Here is a 24,246-nt window from a genome sequence, read left to right on the forward strand (position 1 = left end):
TTGGCTGATGGGTGCAGGTGAGGAATCTGGGAGCAGGTGTGTGAGGCTTTGGTGCTGTAAAAACAGCCATCCCTGTGAGGGAAATCACGGAGCCCATCTGTTGATCTTACGCTCTCCCAGTGTTGCAGTGCCGATGTGACCAGCACCACGGACAGCGGCATGAGCACATCAAATGGGTGGTAGGAGAAGCCGCAGCCCCGCCTTCCTCCGCCCTCCTTTCCAACGTGAGTCACCGCTCCCCTATCCTCAAAAACCTTTCGCCAACTGTGTATGAGGAGGTTGGGGTGGGGTGAGGAGAGGTGAGCTGGCCCTTTGAGGACAAAAATTGTGCAGTTTAGGGTAAAAGGCCATAAACATCTGGCCTCATCTGGCACCCAATTAAGCACATTAAGGAAGGAGCAACAGCAGCTAAACAACCCAAGCCCATAAACGTGTCTAATTGCTCCTAACACGTGGATACATCAGGCTCCTCACATATATAAAAGGCCCGAGATGTTCAAGAACTGAACACCTCGTCCACTCGCCCTCCATTAGGTCGTCTGCCTCCTGAGAGCCTCCCGTGCCCCAAAGAAGCACCATGACTTGTGGATCTTACCGTGCTCTCCCAGCATTCAGCTGCGTCTCCGCCTGCGGATCCCGGCCCGGCCGCTGCTGCATCACGGCCGCCCCCTACCGCGGCATCTCCTGCTACCGCGGCCTCACCGGGGGCTTCGGTAGCCGCAGCGTCTGCGGGGGCTTCCGTACTGGCTACTGCGGCCGCAGCTTCGGGTACCGCTCGGGAGGCGTGGGCGGCCTCAGCCCTCCTTGCATCACCACCGTGTCAGTCAATGAGAGCCTCCTCACGCCCCTTAATCTGGAGATCGACCCCAATGCGCAGTGCGTGAAGCAAGAGGAGAAGGAGCAGATCAAGTGTCTCAACAACAGGTTTGCTGCCTTCATCGACAAGGTGGGTGTCCTTGATCACACCCTTCCTGAACCTTCCCTTCCTGGGTGGGCACTCAAGGGTTAGTCAGGGGGGCAGGAGAGATGTGGGCCAGGTGAGCCCCCAGGCTGATGGAGGAGATGGACACACTTCCAGGGCACAAACAGACCAGAGAGATGAGTCTAGAGCAGGGGCTCCTGAATAGAGCACTGTTATTATATACAACCTCTGTCCAGACAGGCAGGGTCCCCACAGACAAGGACAAGGCTTGGAACCACATGTCAGAGAAGAAAGCATACATGCAAACAAGACTCAAGAAATGCACACAAGATATAGGAACAGGACCACAGTTCAGCCTTCAAGTATTTGTCCTTGATCACACCTGTTTTGAACCTCCTCCCCTCCTCCCATGCCTAAGTCCTGGCTGGGCACTGATGGGGCAGTCAAATGCAAAAAGAGCTCTACTTGGCTCCTGATCACATGCCATCTAGACTCAGCAGGTCAGGAAAACTCAGTTCACCTGAGAAGTGAATCATCTTTCCAAACACCTTGCTCTCACTCTAATATAGAAAATACAAACATGATCACTATCTTGAAATCCAGAAATTGCCTTGTCTCCCACTGCCCCCTCTGTCTAATTTCTGCTGAACTCCTGCTTTTGGAGTTTACCTTGAAGCAATCAGCACACTCCCCAAGCCCCTCCATCCCCCAAATAGGCTTTGGGGCAGTAGGAGCCATCTGACCCCTCCTCCCACCCCAAATGGCAGGTGCGCTTCCTGGAGCAGCAGAACAAGCTGCTGGAGACCAAGCTACAGTTCTACCAGAACCGCCAGTGCTGCGAGAGCAACCTTGAGCCCCTGTTCAATGGCTACATCGAGACGCTGAGGCGGGAGGCTGAGTGCGTAGAGGCTGACAGTGGGAGGCTGTCCTCAGAGCTCAACAGCCTGCAGGAGGTGCTGGAGGGCTACAAGAAGAAGTGAGTGTGGCTGTGGGGTGATGTTGGGCACAGGAAATGGACATGGATTCAACCACTGGATGAGACTGAAGCATTTCATAGAAGGGGATGTGACCATGCAGGGCAAGTTGGTGGTATGCAGCAGGATCTTCCCATCAGGCAGTCGTTGCTCAGATACCTATGAGTAGGGCCATGATTCCCTAGGAGGTCTCTCTCTCCTCCTTCAGGCTTCTCTTCTGGAAGCCTGATTACCCAGCAACAGTGCCCTGTGCTCTGTGGGAGGAGGCTTCTGCATTCTCCCAGGCCTGGCCCTTCAGGCTCCCACCTGTAGCACTTGGATGTGATATGAATCTCAGTGTCTCTCAGGGCTGCCAGGTCCTAGGTCTCTGGGTTTTCCACTGTCTAGGTTGCTCTAAAGCTGATGGCCTCTGAGATTCATAGGTCCTCCCCCAGCTGAGCTAGGTTGGACACCCAGGTGGGGAGAGGCTGGGGCTGCAGTGCCCCAGAGGGGCTGCTGTCCACTCCTGGCTGGTGCTGAGTCCTTATTTTCCTCCAGAGGTGACCTCAGAGCAGTTTGGGCAGCAGGGCTGTGAGGTTCCAGAAGTGTCACCCCCTGGATCCCTCAATTCCAAGTGGAGAGAGAATCACAGACACACCCCATCTGGCTATGTGGGGAGGTCCTCCCTAGTGTTGTCCCATTCACTGGTAAAATGTGGAGGGGGTTCTGGGGAGACCTGCCCTGCCATGATTCCCCTCTCTGCCCTCTTCCCCAGGTACGAGGAGGAAGTTGCTCTGAGAGCAACAGCCGAGAATGAGTTTGTGGCTCTGAAGAAGGTGAGTAACATGGGATCAGGAAGCAGAGCCATGAAGGATCTCAGAATGACAGGCTCTCATTGTGGAGAACAATGGTTTCATCCTCTTTGGGGAGCAGTGACTTTGCCAAGTCAGGATGTGAAATTCCCATAGACCAGGTCATGAAAGGCACATCCAAGGCTTTGGCAAGGGCAGTAACCTTGGACAATCCACTAATGCCCTGAAGCTGGGGTATAGCTGAATTGACCTCTGGATGTTCTGTGGTGTTTCAGAAGTAGTCTGTGGCTGGGATTCCGTGGAGGCATGGTAGCTTCAGTCTCTCTGTAGCTCATGCCTCTCTCTGAGAGATGGTGTCCTGTCTAGTGTCTCAGAAGTCTGGTTAAGAGGAGGGGCACAGTCCCAGGATCTAGGGGAGGATGGAGCAGAGCCAACAGTGGCCACGTGGAGTCTTGGAGAACTATAGGCAAACAGGGAAAGGTCAAGGTGGTTGAGCAAGGGAGCCAGTCTGGCAGGCTTTTTGGTACAGGGAAGGGGAAAAGGAGAGCTGGAAAGTGAGAGATCTCAGGTAGGAAGGGTGAAAGGCTGGTGGTTCATCTCCAAGGCACAAGGCATTTGTTCTTAGAAGGGGAGGAGGTTATGAGATGCCTCCAGGGAAGGGCAGCATGGAGATGGGACAGGAAGAGGAACACAGGGAATCCTTTCCTCCTCACCTCCTTGTAATGGGTGAGAAGAAAGAGGAATTTGGGGTGATGATGATCACCAGGGGTCCTCTTTGCTCAAAGACTCCCCATCTTCCCAGGATGTGGACTGTGCCTACCTCTGCAAATCAGATCTTGAGGCCAACGTGGAGGCCTTGATTCAGGAGATCGACTTCCTTCGGCGACTGTATGAGGAGGTGAGTGATTGTAGCCCTGGCAGAATCCAGGATCTGGAAGAGAGGGTGTTGGTTTGGGTTCGGAGTTGGACAGGAGTTTGAGCAGGAGCTGCAGTCCATGAGGCTGTCAGAGGGGGACCTCTGGGAGGCCCAGGGAGATCAGGAGGGCTGAGAAGGCTTCTACACACTGTGGTGGGGGAAGCCAAGGTGTAAACAAGACCCTTCCACCCTCCTGCCCCACCATCTGCAGGAGATCCGAGTTCTCCAAGCCCACATCTCAGACACCTCGGTCATCGTCAAGATGGACAACAACCGGGACCTGAACATGGACAACATTGTGGCTGAGATCAAGGCTCACTATGATGACATCGCCAGCCGCAGCCGGGCTGAGGCTGAGAGCTGGTACCGCAGCAAGGTGAGTGGTCCAGGACACCTGCCTTCTAGACATGATGGAAGGGATGTGAGGTATACATTAACAAGGCTTCTTTTGTCTGCCAATTTGGATTTCTAGAGATGGTGACAGAAGTGCAGACAGCTCTCAGATTATAGTGGAAGGACAGGGCTGCCATATATGGTTTCACAGGCTGTGCACTGGGCATCTGTGGTGCCTTGAATGGGTGGAATGTCCTGTCCTGAGCTTCACAAGCCTCTCTGCTTCCCACCAGTGTGAGGAGATCAAGGCTACGGTGATCCGACACGGGGAGACCCTGCGTCGCACCAAGGAGGAGATCAATGAGCTGAACCGCATGATCCAGAGGCTGACGGCTGAGATCGAGAATGCCAAGTGCCAGGTAGGAGCTGTTTGAGGCCCACCCAGGTTCCCACAGGCAGTATGTGTGCCCAGCTGGATCTCACCTTTCATGCTGCAGTCCATTTGCATGACTTGAGACCAAGGCTGTGGTCACTCTGGGTGATCCAGGTAATGAAGGGGAGAGATTCCTGCTGTGTGGAGAGACCATAACCCACCTTGTTCTCTCCTGGGCCCTTAGAACTCCAAGCTGGAGGCTGCAGTGACCCAGGCAGAGCAGCAGGGCGAGGCAGCCCTCAATGATGCCAAGTACAAGCTGGCCGGGCTGGAGGAGGCCCTGCAGAAGGCCAAGCAGGACATGGCCTGCCTGCTCAAGGAGTACCAGGAGGTGATGAACTCGAAGCTGGGCCTGGACATCGAGATTGCCACCTACAGGCGCCTGCTGGAGGGCGAGGAGCAGAGGTGGGTACTGTAGCCAAATTTCTCTCCCAGCCCTGCCTGGGTTCTCATCATGCGGTGTACCTGACTTTCCTACTTGACAAAGCTCCCCATCCTGCAACTGGACAGGTAATTTGAGTAATTTCTTTAGGTATGTTTCTAGCCCCATTTCAGTTTCTCATGCCCACTTAGGTGCTGATCTGGGATTGGTGCTTTGCAAATCTGTTTCTCACAGCCCAGAGTCAAGGTCATAGTAATTGCTGTTCCTGAGTAGCCCTGTCTGGGCTAGGTCGCCTTCCCTCAATAGTGATTCTTCTCTCCTGGCCCTCACTGCACATGGCCCTCAGGGTTCCAACTCTATTCTCAAGCTTGGCCTTGGCTCCAGCCCTGGGAGTTCAGATTTTCTCCCAAATGACAGCTTCAATAGAGGATTTTATCAACACGAACTTATATATTCTAACTATATAGTGCCTTTGCCTAAGTGTTCATTGCAGCAAGCGAAATGAAGGGTAGACAGATAACAGGGACTGGTCCCTTGAAGCAGCTGTAGCCTGCTCTGGGCATTTTTACTTGTCGCTTCTTTTGAGGGCGAAGGGAGACTCACTGGTCATTAGCCGTCTATGTTCAGGTGGAGGGCGGCTGAACTGCTTCTGTGAGGACAACAGTCACAGGCTGCGCCCTTTGGTTCTTCCCCTGGAAACAGAAAGGTCCATCCCTCTGCCCCAAACACTCTTGGAATGAACTGAGAAGCTTTGCTGTGGATTCCCTAGGAAATGTGGGCCTGGGAAGGTAGATTGTGAGCTGCAGAATCTCCTCATTTCTGAAGCTGATTAAGACAACCCTTTGCTTTGGTCTCTCAGAGGGACTCTGTTTTCCTTAAGGAGACAGCATCGCGTAGGAAGGAAACCCAGGCTGGATGGAGTTAGGTGGCCGGAGTGGCATTGGTTATTTCCTCTTTCTGGGCCTCAGTTTACCCATTTGTTAAGTGAGGGACTAAATGTAGCTAATCTCTGAGTCTGCTCTCAATGTGTTCTAACATCCCATTCATTCATGCAAGTTATTTATTGAGCCAAGCATCATCTGGGGGCACTGTAGATTCTGCAGTGGGGAAAAAGGATAGACAAAAAAATTCTGTCCTCCGGAAGCCCATTCTTTAGTGATACCAGTCAGATCAGATTCAGGAATTTAAATCTGCTGCTCCTCAGATACATTTACAAGTCAATAAGAACGGAAAGAAACAGTAGGAGCTACCATACCCGAAGCACTACCGTTCCTGATGGCAGAAATCAGGCACTTACAGGCATTTTGACTTCATCCTCGCAAAGTTCAGGGAGTAGATTTTCCCCAGGAGGCTGGCTGTGTGTGTGCTAAGTTGCTTCAGTCCTGTCCGACTCTTTCCGACCCAATGGACTGTAGCCTGCCAGGCTTCTCTGTCCATGGGATTCTCCAGGCAAGAATACTGGAGTGGGTGGCCATGCCCTCCTTCAGGGCGTCTTCTCTACTTAGGGATCGAACCCGCATCTCTTATGTCTCTTGCATCGGGCAGGCAGGTAATTTACTACTAGCACCACCTGGGAAGCCCCTAAATCCGAGGTTGCTCAGCTAATAAAGGATAGAGAGAACCCATACATTGACCCAGGGCTAGCGCTTAATGGAGCCTTTCAGGGGCAAGTGCTCAGAATGAGGGCGGGGGACCTCACCCTTCGCCTTGGCTGTGTGGACCAGCTGCTTTTCAGGGCACTGACCTTTCTCTTTTCCTTTCCCCGCAGGCTGTGCGAGGGCGTCGGGTCTGTGAATGTCTGTAAGTAGCCCGCCCCTCCCCATTCTCCAGCCGGGTGGTCACAATGCCTTTAGGGAGGGGCACTTTCGCCGCTCCAAGCCGCCTGGCTGGGGCAGTGTCTGACCGCGTCTCTGCCTGTTCTCCACCCCGTTCAGGCGTCAGCAGCTCCCGCGGTGGCGTCGTCTGTGGCGATCTCTGCGCCTCCGGTGCTGCCCCTGCTGTCACCACCAGCGTCTGCAGCGCCCCCTGCAGCGGCAACGTGGTGGTGGGCACCTCCGACGCCTGCGGCCCCTGCTCTAGGGTGGGCGGCAGCATCCTGGGCTGTAAGAAGTGCTAAGGTTGCCTTCCGGCCCAGCCAGGACGTCTCGCCACCGGAACGCCCCTTCCGTTGCACCCCCGCACCTCGCCCCCGGGCCGCCCGCTGGCCTGCACGGTCTGCCTTCCCTGCTCCCTCTCTGCTTCCTTTGCGTGCCATCCGCCAGGCACCTGAGCCCCGGGGAGGCTGGGGCGCACCCTGACCTCTTTCTGTAGCCTTTCCTAGTAGTCGTTTTGCTGTCTTGAGGACTCATGCCTTCTTCTGCCTTCTGGGTTTTGCTGGATTCATTGGTCCTGCCTGATCCCCTTCACCTAATCTTGGAGGAACGGGGAACAGGCCCCGGAATCTCCCTATCTGCACATCCTGGGGAATCTGCGAGTGTGCTGGTACCTGTGGCATGGACATGGGGAACACTGATGGTGGTCTTCCTGTAACTCTTTGAGGGCCGTGCCCTGTGGGAGGGGAGACCATCACCTTTCAAGGATGCCCGCGGAGGCTTCTACAAAGCCAGTGAATCAACTGCCTGCAAGCTCTTTTGTCTTTGTTTCCCTCTTTGTTTCCAATAAACTAATTGTGGCTAATCAGACCTGGTGCCTCAGAGTCTCATAAATGCCAGGGCCCTCCTGAGATAGCTGCTCCCTGCCAGTGATGTCCTCAGGACCTCTCATGCACTCAGTTATTTTTCTTTAGGTGAAAATGATGTGGTAGAAGCTGCCCATCTGGCCTTGAGCCACCGGAGCCTTGAGAAAACGAGAGAAGACCATGGAGATGGGGAATCCCTCCCTGCCTTGTGTGGTCATGGGTTTCTCTAGACCAAGGATTCTCGACATCAACACTACTGACATTTTGGGCTAGAGACTTCCTTATTGGGGGGCAAGTATCCTGTGCATTGTAGGATCAGTGATTTGCTCACAGTTACTGAACTAGTAAATGACTGACTCAACATTCAAACATAGGTTTAACCAACTCTTTAATACATAATTTTACTTAGGGAGCCAGAAGGGCAATAGACAGCTGAAACCTCCCTATAATCCAATAGGTATCATGATTCCACTTTACACATGAAGAAGCTAAACTTTAGTGAGGATCAGTGACTTGCCCACCGGCCTCTACCCACTGCACGGCCTCTACCCACTCCACCCTCCCCGAGTTGTGACAACCAAAGCTGTCCCTAGACATGGCCAGATGTGCCCTATGGCTTCTCAACCAGTGTGATCCTTCTGTCAACCTGCCAAGGACATTCCTGGGGGGGAAAAGTACATGGGTGAGGGTAAGAATGAAAGGAAGGCGTGAGGGACAACAGTGTGAGGGACAACAGTGTGAGGGAGAGGAAGAGCTTCAGGTTGAGGGTCAGGAGAACCAGGCTTCTAATTCAGAGTCCTGACTCTGCCATTTCCTAACTGGGTACTTTGGGCAAGTCGCTTCTGCCTTCTGAGCCTCAGTTTCTTTGGCTAGAGAATGAGGGATGGTGGACACTATTCCTAAGGGTCCTTCTGGCTCCCTAAGTGAGGTCTTAGGGAGGACTGTGTATTTAAAGGACTGTGTATTTAAAGGAGTATGTATTTAAAGGAGTTTGGTTAATACAAGCCTATGTTTGAATATTGGTTCATCCGTTTCCTAGTTCTGTAATTGTGAGCAAGACACTGATTGTCACTGAGCGTCACTGAGCTTTACAGTTTATTCATCTGTAAAATGGAATAATGAGACCTACGGGGTTGTAGGGAGGTTTCAGGTATCTATTGCATATAACATACCACTCCAAAATTTAGAGGCTTGAACCATAATGCTTTATTTTTTCTAATGATTCAATAGGCTTACTGGGCAGTTCGTCTACTTTATGTGGTGTTGTTTGGGATGCTAGGATGTCTGGAAGGTCCAAAATGGCCTCATTTCACATGGCTGGATTTGGTGCTGGATATCATGGACAGAGGAGCTTGGCAGGCTACAGTCCATGGGGTCACACAGAGTCGGACACTACTGAATAGCGACTAAGAACACACACTAGCTAGGAGTTCAGCTGGAGCTGTTGGCCAGGACATATCAGTCAGGAGACAATCATTTGAACAGATGAAGTTTAATATAAAGAATTATTAACTGTAATAGGTGATTGAGTCATGAGAGTTTGGCTAGTAAGAAGCAAGAAATCTAAGCATACAGGGACTGCAGTTATAAGGAACAGCCCCTACCTCTAGACCTAAGGGGGTGCACCCAAGGAAGTGGACCCCAATGCCAAGATCTGGACCTCAGATCCAGGGAAAACTAGGGAGACCTGTTCGTGAAGACATGTCTCCACCTCAATACCACCCAAGGGAGATACTGAAAACTGCTGGCCACAGTATACTGCTGACCACTGTGCTCGGCAGCAGTAAAGCCATGGCAACACAGGAGAAGTTCTGGAGAAACTGTGGGTGCTGCAGGAGTCTGCCAGGAGGAAGCTGGAGCCAGGAAGGAAAGCCCCTTCCTCTTGCGCTATCGCTCCATCACCCTCTACTGACAAAGCTCAATCTTGTTCCAGTAAACAAGGGAAAGTATTTAAAGGGCCCCTCTAACTGTTCACAGAGCAGGCCATGACAGGTGAATCTGGAGCTGACAGACAATGCATTGATAACTGGAGCCCAGGGACTTGGTTCTCCTCCATATGAGCCTTTCTCATATAGCTGCTTGGTGGCTGGGTTCTAAGAAGGATGGTAGGGAGCAGAAGCAGCCAGGCCTCTTTAGGCTTGAGCTCAGAAGCTCACTTCCACCATATTCTACTGGCCAGAGCAGTCACAGGGCCAGCTCAGGCTCAAGGGGAGGGGAAGCAGACTCCACCCTATGTTGGCTTATGTGTGAAGAGAAGAACAGAATGGCCAAGTCCTCTTGTGGACATCAGACCCCACAGTGTGCCCTCTGGTCACAACAATTCATGTCCCTCCCAAAAACAACATATGCTAACTCCTCCAAAGAACCCCCCCCCCCCCTCCAAATTTCATCCCATTATTACATCGGCTGGAAATCAGGATCTCACTGGTTGGATTAGATCCATTAACACATGAGACTCTTGGGATATGGTTCTTTTGTTGTAGCTCCTCCATTATTATCTACCTCAGGCTGAAATCTTGTGAATCAAATGGCAATTATTTATGTCCACCACACCTGTAGGCATTCACCATTGCATTCAGTTATTACAGAATCCTAAGTCCCTGGGAAGGAGGTGTTACAATCCCAGAGCAGAGTCCAGAGTCACTTCCCCAAAAGGTCAGAACTGAAAAGGCCCTTTGTAGAACCTCTGGGGTAGGATAGCCACAATCTGCACTTCTGTTTAGAAAGAGGAAAAATTTGACACACAGAGAAATCCCTGATTCATAACAGTTCTAAGTACAGTCGGGCACCCATTGCTAATTCCTCCTGTTGCAGAGACTGGGAGTGTATCTGATTAGTGCCTAGTTCTGCTCCCTGAAATTGGTTCTCCTCTGCCCTTGTCTCTATCCTTTGGAATCTTGGCTTCACCTTCTGTATCATCCTTTCTTTTTCATGATAAACAGCCCATGTGTTCTTAGCCTGCTTCTCGTCTGTAGGAGGTTAGGAGCCCAGAGGCCTCTTTTCACTTTGAATGGTTTCTGTTCCTTGTAGTTAGATCTGCTATAATTCTTTAAACAATTTGTAAGGTGTGAGGTGGGGCTCAGGGCCTCAGGACATGAAGCTCTTACAGAAGTCGAGTGTACAATGCCAGTCCTGCTTGGTCCCTTGAGCTGGTAGCTGGAAGGCAGGTGCCTCACCTCCAGAGGCGTGGGGGTGTCCCTGGGCTCCCCCAGGTGGCACCTGGACAACCTCCCAAGCTTATTACAGAATCCTTGCTAAGTCCTCGGGAAGGAGGTGTTACAATCCCAGAGCAGAGTCCAGAGTCACTTCCCCAAAAGGTCAGAACTCAAAAGGCCCTTGTAGAGCCTCTGGGCAGGCCTCAATTTTTAAATATTGATTTTTATGGCAGTATAGTTGTTTCACAATGTTGTATGAGCTTGTAGTGCAGAGGAAAATGAATCAGCCACACATAATACATACATATATGTCATCCCTCTTAGATTTCCCTCCCATTTAGGACATCACAATGCATGAAGTGGAGGTCCCTGTGCTATACAGCATGTTCCCATCAGTTGTCTATTTTATACATGGTATCAATAGTGTATATGTGTCAATCCAATCTTTCAGTTCCTCCCATCCAATCCCTTTCCCCCTTGGAAGCCATTCATTTGCTGTCTACATCTGTGTCTCTATTTCTGCTTTGCAAATAAGATTATCTATACCACTCTTTTAGATTCCACATGTATGCATTGATATACAGTATTTGTTTTTCTCTTTTTTACTTACTTCACTCTGTATGACAGTCTTTAGGTCCATCCTAAAAGATGATGCTGTTAAGGTCCTACACTCAATATGCCAGCAAATTTGGAAAACTGAGCAGTGGCCACAGGTCTGGAAAAGGTCAGTTTTCATTCCAATCCCAAAGAAAGGCAATGCCAAAGAATGCTCAAACTACCGCACAGTTGCACTGATCTCACACGCCTGTGAAGTAATGCTCAAAATCCTCCAAGCTAGGCTTCAACAGTACATGAACTGTGAACTTCCAGATGTTCAAGTTTGATTTAGAAAAGGCAGAGGAACCAGAGATCAAATTGCCAACAGCCACTGGATCAGAGAAAAAGCAAAAGAATTTCAGAAAAACATCTACTTCTGCTCATTGACTATGCCAAAGCCTTTGACTACGTGGATCACAACAAACTATGGAAAATTCTTAAAGAGATGGGAATACCAGACAACCTTACCTGCCTCCTGAGAAATCTGTACGCAGGTCAAACAGCAACAGCTAGAACGGGACATGAAGCAATGGACTGCTTCCAAATCGGGAAAGGAATACATCAAGGTTGTATATTGTCACCCTGCTTATTTAACTACTATGCAAAGTACACCATGTGAAATTCTGGGCTGGATGAAGCCCAAGCTGGAATCAAGATTGTTGGGAGAAATATCAATAACCTCAGATATGCAGATGACACAACCCTTATGGCAGAAAGTGAAGAGGAACTAAAGAGCCTCTTGATAAAAGTGAAAGAGGAGAGTGAAAAAGTTGGCTTAAAACTCAGCATTCAAAAAATGAAGATCATGGCATCCAGTCCCACCACTTCATGGAAAACAGATGGGGAAACAATGGAAACAGTGACAGATTTTATTTTCTTGGTCTCCAAAATCACTGCAGATGGTGACTGCAGCTATGAAATTAAAAGACACTTGCTCCTTGGAAGAAAAACTATGACTAACCTAGACAGCATATTAAAAAGCAGAGACATTACTTTGCCAACAAAGGTCTGTCTAGTCAAAGCTATGGTTTTTCCAGTAGTCATGTATGGATGTGAGAGTTGGACCATAAAGAAAGCTGAGAGCCAAAGAACTGATGCTTTTGAACTGTGGTGTTGGAGAAGACTCTTGAGAGTCCCTTGGACTACAAGGAGATAAAACCAGTCAATTCAAAAGGAATTCAGTCCTAAATATTCATTGGAAGGACTGATGCTGAAGTTGAAGCTCCGATACTTTGGCCACCTGATGCGAAGAACTGACTCATTGGAAAGACCCTGATGCTGAGGAAGATTGAAGGCAGGAGTAGAAGGGGAGAACAGAGGACGAGATAGTTGGATGGCATCACCTACTCGATGGACATGAGTTTGAGTGAACTCTGGGAGTTGGTGATGGACAGGGAGGCCTGGCATACTGCAGTCCATGGGGTTGCAAAGAGTCAGATATGCCTGAAAGACTGAACTGAAAGGTCCATCCATGCCTCTAGAAATGACCCAATTTTGTTTCTTTTTATGGCTGAGTAATATTCCGTGATATATTTGTACCGTATCTTTATCCATCTGTCTGTTGGTGGGCATTTAGATTGTCTCCATGTTATGGCTATTATAAACAGTGCTGCTATGGATATTGAGGTGCATGTGTCATTTTGAGTTACTGTTTTCTCTGGGTATAGGCCCAGTAGTGGGATTGCTAGGTCATGTGGTAGTTCTATTTTTAATTTTGTTAAGGGGTCTCCATATTGTTTTCTATAGTGTCTGTATCAACTTGCATTCCCACCAACAGTATAGGAGGGTTCCCTTTTCTCCACCTCCTGTCCAGCATTTATTGTTTATAGATTATTTATTTATTTATTTTTTAATTTTATTTTTAAACTTTACATAATTGTATTAGTTTTGCCAAATATCAAAATGAATCCGCCACAGGTATACATGTGTTCCCCATCCTGAACCCTCCTCCCTCCTCCCTCCCTGTAGATTTTTTAATGATGGCCATTCTGACTGATTTGAGGTGATACCTCATTGCAGTTTTGATTTGCATTTCTCTAATGATTAGTAATGTTGAGCATTTTTCCATGTGTTTTTGTTGGCCATCTGTACGTCTTCTTTGGAGAAATGTCTATGTAGTTCTTCCACCCATTTTTTAATTGGGCTGTCTATTTTTTTTATATTGAACTGCATGGACTGCTTATATGTTTTGGAGATTAATTCTTTGTTAGTACTTCGTCTACAAATATTTTCTCCTATTCTGAGGGTTGGCTTTTCATTTTGTTTATGGTTCCCTTTGCTGTGCAAAAGCCAGCTCTCATTTAAGAGGTGTTCAGGGCTCCCAAGTCAGAGCAGGGGAGGGATGAGAGACACTGAGAGATGGGTCACAGCCAGATACACAGGACTGGCACATCATGGTCAAGAGTCTTGACTTCATCCACTGTCAGATCTGTGTTTTGGAAAGATGTCTCTGGATGCTGCTCAGTGTAGATTGGAAGGGGAGACCAGCAGGTCTCCAACCAAGACGGTGGTGGCCGAAATGTGGATGGTAGCAGCAGCAGAGAGAGGAAAAAGATGGATGAGAGGAATACTTAGGAGGTAAAAGGAGAGCACTTAGGGGTTATTTGGTTTTGAAGAGGAGAGTTCAGGCCTGGACAGATCATAGAGGCTCAGATTTGGGCAGCTGTGATGATGACCTTGACAGGTGAGGCAGGAGGAGACCTCAGTGGAGGGAATGAGGAATAGTGAGTTCAGCTGAAAGGTCTGTGGGTTGGAAGAGTCTCCAGGACAGCCAAGTGGAGAGGTCTTGGAGGAACTGGGGCGAGTGGGTCTGAAGCCGAGGAGTGAGGTCAGAGCAGCAGAGAGCCATGGGGACTCGAGCTGGAGGACTTGAACCCAAGAGGATGTTAACGGTGGTGGTAACAGAAGGCAAGGGGTGGAGGTAATTGTCCAGGGAGCATGCTCCGAGTGCTGAGGGAAGGGCTCTGGGGCATTTTCATGCTTGAGGTTTGCCTGGGTGAGGGAAGTGAGCCATGGAGGAGCTGAGAGCCTGGCCTGCAGAGCAAGGACGTGAAAGGCCAGAGACTCAGAGTTCAAGAGAGGGGAAGGGGGTGAGGGTGACGGGGAGCAAAGGGGCTTGGGTGAGGAGCCAGGAGGGAGTGAGGGAAGGTTCTGGGTCCTCCAGAGATAGTGTGGTGAGCTGGGTAGAAAGGTCAGGGCCTGAGGAAGGACCAGCACCAGGCTCTGGGATAAGGCGAGGCAAAGGCAGACAAGGAGAGGGCCAGTGGGAGGGAAATGGGTGACACAGAAGAGGGGTTACTACAGGCCTGGTTGCTTCCAGAGTGGGGCTGGGGCTCCTCAAGGTCTTCCTCCTAAGACCTCCCAGACACTTCCTGAACAGAGGACATGCACGGTCAGGCCACACCGGGGGCAGGGGAGCCATCTTAGCCTCCAGATTGAAGCTCTGAGGTATGTGGGGGTGAGGGCAGTGAGTGGGGCGGTTGGGAGAGTCAGTAGACAGTATCCCCTTACTAGTTACAGGGCTTTGCAGGGAGGCTGTTCCAGGTGCTGAGGGGGGGTGAATATGGGGGAGGGGCCAGTGTCAAGGGTCTCATCTCCCCTTGTCTCATGGACAGTAGTGGGGATGAGGTGGGGTGGGGTCCAGGCTGACACAGGGTGGCCCCCTGAGGTGGCTGTTGGCACTTGTGACGGTTACTGCCGTGGTGCATTGTGCGGTGGAGGTGGGACAGCAGAGTGAAGGTGTGCCCAGAAAGCATGGTGGGTGGGAAGGGGGCTAAAAGTGTGCACACAAGTGCGCGCGCACACACACACGAACACACACATACATAGCCTTCCAGCAGATTCCTGTGCCTTCCTTTGGGTCCCTTCAAAACCAGTCAGAGGAATAAGTCCTCAGCTACCCCAGACCCAGAGGAGCGACTGAGGAGGAAGGTCAGCACTGCCTGGCCAGGGGGAGGCCGGCAGCGTTCGGGGACAGGCCCTGCAGGGGCACAGGCTGAGGGCAGGCCCAAAGCACTCCAGTCCTCAGGCCTTCTCCCTGGGCTGGGGTGCTCACCAGTCGGTGCATGGGGCTCATTCCCAGAAAGCCAGACATCACAGCACAGAAAGCGGGTGCCTCGGTTTATTGGAGAAATGGAGGAGGAACAAGAGGCCAGAGAGTTTGGGGACATGGGAAGGAGCGCTCTTCTTCCTGGGCGAGGCCAGAGGCCAAGACAGCGGAAGGGAGGAGTCCCTCCCCAGGCTGCATCCCCTTCAGGTGCGACTAGACGAGCAGAGCAGAGCAGAGGCTGATGGGAAGGAGGGCGTGGTGTATTCTCAGAACACGAAGGGGCCAGCTACCGAGGCGCTGCTGTTCTCAGGCAGCAGTGGGGGCGGTGGCACTTCTGGCAGGCCGAGGGGCCTCTCTGGCTCTCCCCGGGGCCGCCTAGCACCTCCCCAGGCTGCAGGAACCCCCTCCGCAGGTGGTGTTGAGCTGACCGCAGGGCGCGCACAGGCCGGTGCTCACCGCCAGGTTCCCGCTGCAGGGGGCGCTGCAGACGCTGCCCGTCACCGGCCGGGAGCCCGACACGCAGAGGTCTCCGCAGACGACCCCGCCGCGGGAGCTGCTGACACCTGCGGGGACGAGGGCGGTGTCAGGAGGCCTGCTAGTGGCCACCGCATCTGGCCACCTTCGTCTGGCCTCTCTTATCTGTTCAGCCCTCCCAGGAAGGACACAAAGATTCAGTTGGTGTTCTGAAGGTGTGGATGGAAACAGCCTGCAAATCAGGAGCCCTGGCTTCTGGCCCCGGATCTCCTTTGTGACCCTGGGCAAGTCCCTTCCTTGCTCTGGGCCTTAGTGTCCTCACTATACAAGGTGAGGGTTGTCCTGTGCGACATCTGAGGTCCCTTCCTGCAGTGATCTTTTTCCAATCTCATTCATGCTGTGAGGTTCTTCCTGTTAGCTAATCTCAGTCTCTCCTACTGTATGACTAACCTACTCCCATTTACTGAGGGAATTATTTGAAACACTCCTCCTGGTATCCCTATACACTCATAGCCAGGACACTCTTATTACCCAATCTAGAATTTTCCTCTTCATGGCTCAGAATACTTACAGACATTCACAGCTCCAACGCCTTCACACAGCCTGAGTGGGGGAAAAGGTAAAAAAGGGAAAGAGAAAACAGTTTAGAATAAGATCCTCAAGTTTCCCCTGGGTGTCAGGATGGGTCAAATGGGCTATTTCTGGCCTATATTTATGCCCTTGTGTTAACTTTTATAAAGTGATGTTCTGGCAAGTTGCAGCAATGCCAGGGCACACTATTTAGCAAACAGAGTATATACTGAATTTCAGCCTCACTTGCTCCTCAGTTGGCTGCTTTTGTGCAGTGCACAGTCGGAGCAACAATACCTGGCATACCTGGCTGGGCTCAGCTTTAGGAAGAGGAAGCTTCCTTTGGGGAGTCACATGAGGCCAGGATCAGAGTTTGGCCAGCATCTCCACCCTAGGGCAGGATGACTGCCAAGAAACCTGGCAGGGAGTGGATCTTGCAAGAGCTGAGGATGGAATAATTTGAAGATGTTCTGAACTGGGAGGTAGGGCACCTCGGTTCTAAATCTAGGAAGGCCCCGGGCCCTCTGGGACCCTGGACGTTGCAGTGGCACTGGCCCTCACTTCCTCTCTGTATGCTATTGACCATGTTCCAGTCCTTTGAGATACGGGCCTCAAAGACCTCAGAGTCTAGCTTGGGACCAGTTCTTAGGACTGAGACTAGAATGAGGAAAAATCAGAAGTGGGCAGACCTATGCAAGTGGAGTTCATGCGGCAACTGAGATGATCCTCACCTCTGCTCCTCGCCCTCCAGCAGGCGCCTGTAGGTGGCGATCTCGATGTCCAGGCCCAGCTTGGAGTTCATCACCTCCTGGTACTCCTTGAGCAGGCAGGCCATGTCCTGCTTGGCCTTCTGCAGGGCCTCCTCCAGCCCGGCCAGCTTGCAGCGGGCGTCGTTGAGGGCCACCTCGCCCTGCTGCTCAGCCTGGGTCACTGCAGCCTCCAGCTTGGAGTTCTAAGGGCCCAGGAGAGGATAAGGTGGGTTATGGCCTCTGGGTCTCTGTGTCCATTTCCTGGATGTGTCCAGTCTCTCTACCCAGATGAGATCACCCCAGAAACAGACCTCTCCCTTTTATCACCTAGGGCTCCCTGAGTGGCCATAACCTAGGACTCAAGTCATCCAGATGGGCTGGAGAGTGAATGGTGAGATCCAGTTGGGCACACACACTGCCGATGGGACCCTGGGTGGGCCTCAAATACTCCTTACCTGGCACTTGGCATTCTCAACCTCAGCTGTCAACCTCTGGATCACACGGTTCAGCTCGTTGATCTCCTCCTTGGTGCGGCGCAGGGTCTCCCCATGCTGGATCACCGTGGCCTTGATCTCCTCACACTGGAGGGAAGCAGAAAGGCTCATGAAGCTCAGCATATGACAGTCCACCCACTCTGGACAACATGGATGATTCGCAGGCTGTACAGTGCTCAGCCTGTGTAACCGTACACTGCAACTCTGTCCTGCCACTATAACTTGAGAACTGTCTGCCCTTCTGTTATCATCTCTAGGGATCAGAATCCCTGGGGAAAAAAAAAAAGGTTCTTCTAATTATATATACCTCAAGTCCCTACCACTGCTGTGTCTAGAAGGCAGGTGTCCTGGACCACTCACCTTGCTGCGGTACCAGTTCTCAGCCTCGGCCCGGCTGCGGCTGGCGATGTCATCATACTGGGCCTTGATCTCAGCGACAATGTTGTCCATGTTCAGGTCCCGGCTGTTGTCCATCTTGACGATGACCGAGGTGTCTGAGATGTGGGCTTGGAGAACTCGGATCTCCTGTGGATCGGGAGTCAGGAAAGAGAAAGTATAAGCAAATTATCTGAGCTTTTCCTCACCCGCCAATGGCTGTAATCTCTTTGGTCCATCTGGAGCCAGTCTCGTTTGGAGCAGACAATTCCCTGATGAAATTGCATCGCTTTCCATACAGATAAGAAATCCCATTTAGAAAAAAGTGTAATTACTTCTCAAATGTTTGCTTTGGGGATTTTTCAGGCCCCTGAAAATCTTGTCCCTGCAGCCAGCATGCTGGGGACACTTCCTTGGGGTCCAGGCCCCTGTGTGGAGACCCATTTTTTGTTCTCATGGACCAGCCACAGGCTTCTGGCTGCCAGAGAAAATCTGAGCTAGAGAAAGTGCGGTCAAGGTGTGTGTCTGGGCTTTGGTTTCTCAAGGCACAGCTGTCCTAGAGGTTGTCACCCTTACTAATTCCGTGCCCCTTGCTAATTCTGTCCCATTTTGCTTCTCTATTCCTCTGCCTAACCCTTCAGTCTCAGCCTGTGTTCCCACATCAGCTGGCCAGTGGGAGGGCTGGACAGGGGCTCAGGGATGCCCACCAGGACCAAGAACCTTCTCACCTCCTCATACAACCGCCGCAGGAAATCGATCTCCTGGATCAGGGCCTCCGAGTTGGCCTCCAGGTCTGACTTGAGGACGTAGGCGCAGTCCACATCCTGTGTGGGGTTCAAGGGGCTGTGAGATTCAAGGTCACTCTGCGGGCTTGGCTGCAGCATCGCAGGACAGAGAGGACAGGGTGGCCAGGGGCTCAGGGAGGAGCTTAGCTCAGGCACTTACCTTCTTTAGAGCCACAAACTCGTTCTCCGCTGTGGCCCGAAGAGCAACTTCTTCTTCATACCTGAGGGGTATGGGGAAAACAGGGCCCCTTCTGAGCAACTCTAAACTTGACCATGAAGCATGCAAGCAAATAAGCCTGATTTCTAGCTCCCCCCCTCCACTCATTTCCCCACCTCCAAAAGAAATGGGGTGGGACCAGGGTGGTCCAAGCCTCCTGGGATACATGGGACTATTGAAACACCCATCTTCACATCACCTCTGAGCTCCTCAGTGGTGTGGGGGTGGAAGGGGGGCCGGGGGCAGGATCTAGAAGCTGTGTGAGTGCGAGTGTGTGTGTGCACGTGTGCGCGTGTGTGTGGCTGGGGCTGGCAGGTGCCTTCTTTTCTCACCCAGGTCTGCATTTCCCTTTCCTCTGACTCCTCCCCTTGCCCCTGGCTTTGCTACAGGTGGTAGGATCTCCCCTCTGTCATCTTCCTCCTGGCTCAGCCAAGAGATGTGGAGCCTGCTGCTTCCTCCTGCTCTGTGGGCAGGCCTGCTCAGAGCTAGAGGCAGGGAGCACGGTGGCCTGGCAGTGCATGGCTAAGAGTATAACTGAAGGAAGGTGGCCAGCTCTGGAAACCAGATTCCTTTAGAGTACCCAGTGTGTGCCTTCGTATTCTGTGTCACTCTTTGTCATCTGAGGTCTCTGTCTGTGACTCTGCCATCTCTGCCTACCAGGGGACTGTAAGCCCCACAGAAACACGAGCTGGGTCTATCATTTGCCCCTGGATTGCTATCACCCTGTCCGATCTGCCTGGTGCCTGATAGGTGCTCAAAAAGTGTTAGCTGAGTGAAGGGGTGAACTTCAAAAGAAGGTCCAGGACTTTGAAAGCTAGACTCAAAAGGATCAGCAATGTTAGTTTTTCTGGGGTCCTAAGAGAAGATCTATGGGTAGAAGAAAGGGAGAGAACATCATTTCCCTGACCTGCTGGTAGGAAGTCATGCTGAGCTCTGTCCCCAGGGGGCTAGGACCCACCCATGGAACCCATGTACCTCGAGGAGCAGCAGAGAGCACAGGCTCTTCCTGATCATCAGGCAGAGACCCAGCCATAAGTCTGGATGCTCCCCTGTGCTGGGAGCCACCTTCAAGCCCTGCCCGGAGCTGGCACCTTCCCACACTCACTTCTTCTTGTAGCCCTCCAGCACCTCCTGCACGTGGTTGAGCTCCGAGGACAGCCTTCCGCTGTCAGCCTCCACACACTCGGCCTCCCGCCTCAATGTCTCGATGTAGCCCTCGAACAGGGGCTCGAGGTTGCTCTCGCAGCACTGGCGGTTCTGGTAGAACTGCAGCTTGGTCTCCAGTAGTTTGTTCTGCTGCTCCAGGAAGCGCACCTGCCGCACAGAGGCAGAGCCTGAGAACCTCTTCTTGTAGGACCAGAGGGCAAGAGTGGGGAGGGTCCCAGCACCAAGACCCAGGATCCCCAGCTCTCTGACCCAGAGTCCTCAGAAGCATTATGTCCCCTCTCTTTAAACCATGTTAGGGCCTCAGTGGCTCTCCTGGAAGTCCTTCCTTGGAGCTAATGTCAGTCTCTTCTAAGGCAGTGTACCTACTGTCATGGAAAGCACTAAAGCCATGCAGAATCCAGACCCTACTGCTCTTGTTAATAATGTGTCCTTGGGCCCAGCACTTAACCCTTGTCCTGAGTGCTTGCCTTGCTAAGAGTTTAATGAGCCCTGTTGCAGAAAAGCACCCGAATGCAGAATGTCTACTATTCCAAGACAGGTGTGACTGTCAGTGTGCAAATGAACAGGTCAACCTTTTTAGAAAGACCAACTGTAAAAGTTAACAAATAAAGTATGTGCCAATAATCAAAATCCTACGACAACAATGCAATTAGGATAATAGTCACCTGGACTATTAGTGCAGGGATGTGGTGTGTGCCAACTCCCTTGTTTTACAGATGAGGAAGTTTTATAGGATTGAGAGGTTCCCTAACTACCTGAGATCTCATAGTGGCAGAAGAATTCAAACTTTGATCTTCTGCCCTGCGGGGTGGGGGTGGGGTGGGGGGAGCCGGCTTCTCTTACTACAATAATTGCTGACAATTGTGCCCAAGAGAAGTTTCACATCCATTCTTCCTCCATGAGGTTGGCCCACCACCCCATTCAGATCCTTTTGTGTAATAACTTTGTCACATCCCTGGTAAGTCCTTTCTTGTGCTACTCTTGGTCTCTCATGCTCTTAAGAGCTCCAGATCCTTTTGGCCCTTCCTGTGGGTATCCCTGTAGCATGAATTCTCACAAGTTTGGCTCTAGATAACCTTCCCTGGCCCCAGAACTTTTTCCTCAATGAAGCCTTCTCCCCTGGCCCCTCGAACCACTGCCTCATGGCAGTTGCCTGGATTCAGTGGAGGAGGCTTGAGCTGGACACTGACATCTGCAGATGGTTTCAACCAGACCACATGCTACCTTCCTCTCCACATGGCCAAGGAGAGTGGGGACCGAGTCTGTTGCTCACCCCTGGATCCCAGGCACAGAGGCATGGACAAGTCACTCTGGGCCCTTCTCAGTGGCCAAGTAACCACTGTTATATAAATGGCTCTGTGTGAACCAGGAGATTCCTTCTGGGCAGTCTTCCAGTATTGCAGTCACCAGCCCTGCTTGGACATGGAGAGTACCTCCTTACCAAGTAAGCAGCAGCTGGTCCTCAAATGCATTGAACACCCACAGAGCAGCCCTTTGCTCACAAGATGTTATCTCTCAGCACTAGCGTTTCTGCCTCTAGTTCTGTTTCTGTGTTTTCAGTTTGTCTCCCCCATTAGACTAGGCAGCTTCTGAGCCTATTCTTGTCTTTCTGTGTTCAAGAGGTATGACTTCCTCTCCTTTTGGCCTGAGGGCTTCTGTGGGCATGTCTCTGACTCCTTCCTCAGTGCCCAGCTGGGGTCCTGCGCATGGGTGGGATTCAGGAAAGGCATGATCAAGGAGACTTACCTTGTCGATGAAGGCAGCGAACCTGTTGTTGAGACACTTGATCTGCTCCTTCTCCTCTTGCTTCACGCACTGTGCATTGGGGTCGATCTCCAGGTTGAGGGGTGTGAGGAGGCTCTCATTGACTGACACGGTGGTGATGCAGGGAGGGCTGAGGCCGCCCACGCTGCCTGAGCGGTACCCGAAGCTGCGGCCGAAGGAGCCAGCACGGAAGCCCCCGCAGATGCTGCGGCTACCAAAGCCCCCGGTGAGGCCGCGGTAGCAGGAGATGCCACGGTAGGGGGCGGCCGTGATGCAGCAGCGGCCGGGCCGGGGTCCGCAGGCGGAGACGCAGCTGAAGGCGCGACTGCCGAGTCCAGAGCCCACAGTGCTGAAGCCACAGGTCATGTTGGAGACAGGGAGGTGTCCGAACAGTGGAGAAGCTGGCAGAGGACTGAGCCAAAGGCCTGTGCTCCCTGAGCTGTGGCAGGCCCTTTTATGCACCAGGGCAGCTGGCAGTAAAAGGGGCAGCAAAGAGAAAATAGCTGCATTTTATTGGCTTGGCATCACCCTGGCCTCTTAAGAGCCAACTGTTTGCCTATTCAGTAGAGCTGTGTCAACAATCTCGGCCTCAGGCCTGTTTCATCTTCAAAGCCGTTTATGAGCTTCCTCATGGCCTCTCCCCGTCCCATTGCTACTGGAAGTGGAGACCTCCTAGAAGTATCTAGCTGGACTCCATGCTCTGAGTGCAGGCAACAGTTGCAGTGAACTGGGGTAGAGCCTGCTCCCCAAATCCTTTCCTGGAAGGCACAGGGCTGGACTATGGGCCCTGGACCTATGACCTGGCCTTGGGGTAGAGTGGTTGGCCTGTCCCATGGAGGGGTTGGCTTGTCCCACACAACCTCTCGTTATGGGCCTCTTTGCCTTTATCTCTTAAAGTATGTCCCATTCTTCACCATCAAAATGAGCTTCTCTTAAGCTATTCCTACCCAGAACCTATTCAGTGATCGGGGTTGGGGGAGAGATTTGGGAGAGAGCATGGCCCCTGCACTTTGGACATTCCTAGGAAGGCAGGAGCCATGGGGCATCCACTGGGACACAGGAGAACCTGAGTCAGAGAGTTCAGGAGAGAACCAAGGTTGTTCTTCAGAGTTCTAGGCATCACTACTGGTAGGCTTCCCAGGAGGCGCTAGTGGTAAAGAACCTGCCTGCCAATGCAGGAGACTTAAGAGATGCAGGTTTGATTCCTGGGTCAGGAAGATCCCCTGGAGAAGGGAATGACAGCCCACTCCAGTATTCTTGCCTGGAGAATCCCCATGGACAGAAGAACTTGGCAGGTCCATAGGGTCCAAAGGGTCACAAAGAGTCGGACACGACTGAAGCAGCTGAGCACACACTGGTGGGCCAGGGGGCAGGGGTGAGAGTAGAACACCCCAGAGCTGCAGGATTAATCCAGGGAGCATCCTTGGAGGTGTGTTGAAGGAGGACCAGGGTCGGGTAAGGCTAGGGTTGGTGGGAGACAAGGAAGGAGTTCAGTTCTGATTTGGAAACTGCCATCACTAATTCTTTCATTCATTTGGTACATTCTTATCCAGTGCCAACCATGCACCTTGCTAGGTCCTGGGAATCCAGCAGAGACTGGAGGTATTCGGAGGTAGGAGAGGGTTGGCGTGGACACAGGGATGCCAAGGCTTGTCCACTGTGGGAAGGGGAGAGGTCACAGGTAGGAGGAAGCCCCTAATGCCCAGGTTGAGCTGGGGTCAGATGTTGGTGGGGTGGAAGTCCTTCGGTTTCCTAGCAGGGAAGCTGAGTGATGACTGTCGGTATGTATGTGCCCACTCGGAAGAGTGAAAGGTGTTGGAAGTAGGGGAGGTCACCAGAGTTCTGAAATGGTGTCACTTCCTCCCTCAGAGGATCCTTGGGTGAGCAGAGGTGGGGGTTCATGTGGCTGTCCTGAAAGCCAAATTCCCTTATTTTGCCCCCCTCATTTTGAACCTGGACCACTGATGACTTTGATGGGTGGACTATGGGACTGAGCCAGGAGGTTTCCCTAATCTGAGACTTTGAACCTATAAACCCTTCCAAGCGTATGTCTCTTGAGCACCTTTGTACTTGAGGATGACTCCTCTGATGAACCTGTTTCCTGACCCACTGCCACCAAATGCTGACCCAGTCTGGGCTAAAAATAGCCTTCCAAGCATCCTCCCAGAGCCTCACCTTTTGCCCTCCCTACCACCTCACAGGTGAGTGGTCAGTTATGTCCCAGGGAGGGGCCATCTTTTCTGGGAGGGCAGGGAATGGGTGGACTGTGGAGATCTGGCAGGGAGCTGGGCAACACACACATGGAGCTGAAAACAGACCTTCCCAGCCCCTCCTCTCGAGCCCTAGGCACAGATATCCACAGACTCCTGTGCCTGGAGTGGGCTCTGTGGGATAGGGGCGTCAGCTATGAGAGACACAGGAGG

At 51.9% G+C, this 24,246-nt stretch overlaps 2 protein-coding genes and 1 long non-coding RNA gene across 3 annotated transcripts; 2 read left to right on the forward strand and 1 right to left on the reverse strand.

The window, feature by feature from the left end:
• Positions 1–577: 577 nt before the first annotated feature.
• Positions 578–7,432, forward strand: LOC129641717 (keratin, type II cuticular Hb1-like). The gene is made up of 9 exons (XM_055566350.1): positions 578–946; positions 1,690–1,898; positions 2,651–2,711; positions 3,490–3,585; positions 3,815–3,979; positions 4,230–4,355; positions 4,554–4,774; positions 6,520–6,551; positions 6,686–7,432. The coding sequence occupies exons 1-9, from the start codon at positions 578–580 to the stop codon at positions 6,865–6,867; spliced, it is 1,461 nt and encodes a 486-aa protein (XP_055422325.1). The 3' UTR covers positions 6,868–7,432.
• Positions 7,433–14,879: 7,447 nt separating this feature from the next.
• Positions 14,880–22,189, reverse strand: LOC129641718 (keratin, type II cuticular Hb3). The gene is made up of 9 exons (XM_055566351.1): positions 21,806–22,189; positions 19,998–20,206; positions 18,836–18,896; positions 18,619–18,714; positions 17,876–18,040; positions 17,477–17,602; positions 17,004–17,224; positions 16,274–16,305; positions 14,880–15,791 (listed from the first exon to the last, which is right to left on the reverse strand). Exons 1-9 carry the CDS (start codon positions 22,187–22,189, stop codon positions 15,604–15,606), a joined length of 1,482 nt encoding a protein of 493 aa, XP_055422326.1. The 3' UTR covers positions 14,880–15,603.
• On the forward strand, positions 15,704–18,856 carry LOC129641719 (uncharacterized). Its single transcript, XR_008709411.1, has 3 exons — positions 15,704–16,032; positions 17,024–17,247; positions 17,353–18,856. It is a non-coding gene; the product is annotated as an uncharacterized LOC129641719 (long non-coding RNA).
• Positions 22,190–24,246: the final 2,057 nt, after the last annotated feature.

The sequence above is a fragment of the Bubalus kerabau genome, chromosome 1, assembly GCF_029407905.1.
Source record: "Bubalus kerabau isolate K-KA32 ecotype Philippines breed swamp buffalo chromosome 1, PCC_UOA_SB_1v2, whole genome shotgun sequence".
Lineage (NCBI taxonomy): Eukaryota > Metazoa > Chordata > Mammalia > Artiodactyla > Bovidae > Bubalus > Bubalus kerabau.

Bases quoted from the DNA above. Each gene is read 5' to 3' on its own strand.
- LOC129641718 (XM_055566351.1), bottom strand. From the start codon at position 22,189: ATGACCTGTGGCTTCAGCACTGTGGGCTCTGGACTCGGCAGTCGCGCC. The intron at 18,715-18,835 runs GTAAGTGCCTGA...AACCCCACACAG, and splicing joins AGTTTGTGGCTCTAAAGAAG to GATGTGGACTGCGCCTACGT. The intron at 18,041-18,618 runs GTGAGAAGGTTC...CCCGATCCACAG, and splicing joins TGCGGCGGTTGTATGAGGAG to GAGATCCGAGTTCTCCAAGC.
- LOC129641717 (XM_055566350.1), top strand. From the start codon at position 578: ATGACTTGTGGATCTTACCGTGCTCTCCCAGCATTCAGCTGCGTCTCC. The intron at 1,899-2,650 runs GTGAGTGTGGCT...CCTCTTCCCCAG, and splicing joins CTGGAGGGCTACAAGAAGAA to GTACGAGGAGGAAGTTGCTC. The intron at 3,980-4,229 runs GTGAGTGGTCCA...GCTTCCCACCAG, and splicing joins AGAGCTGGTACCGCAGCAAG to TGTGAGGAGATCAAGGCTAC.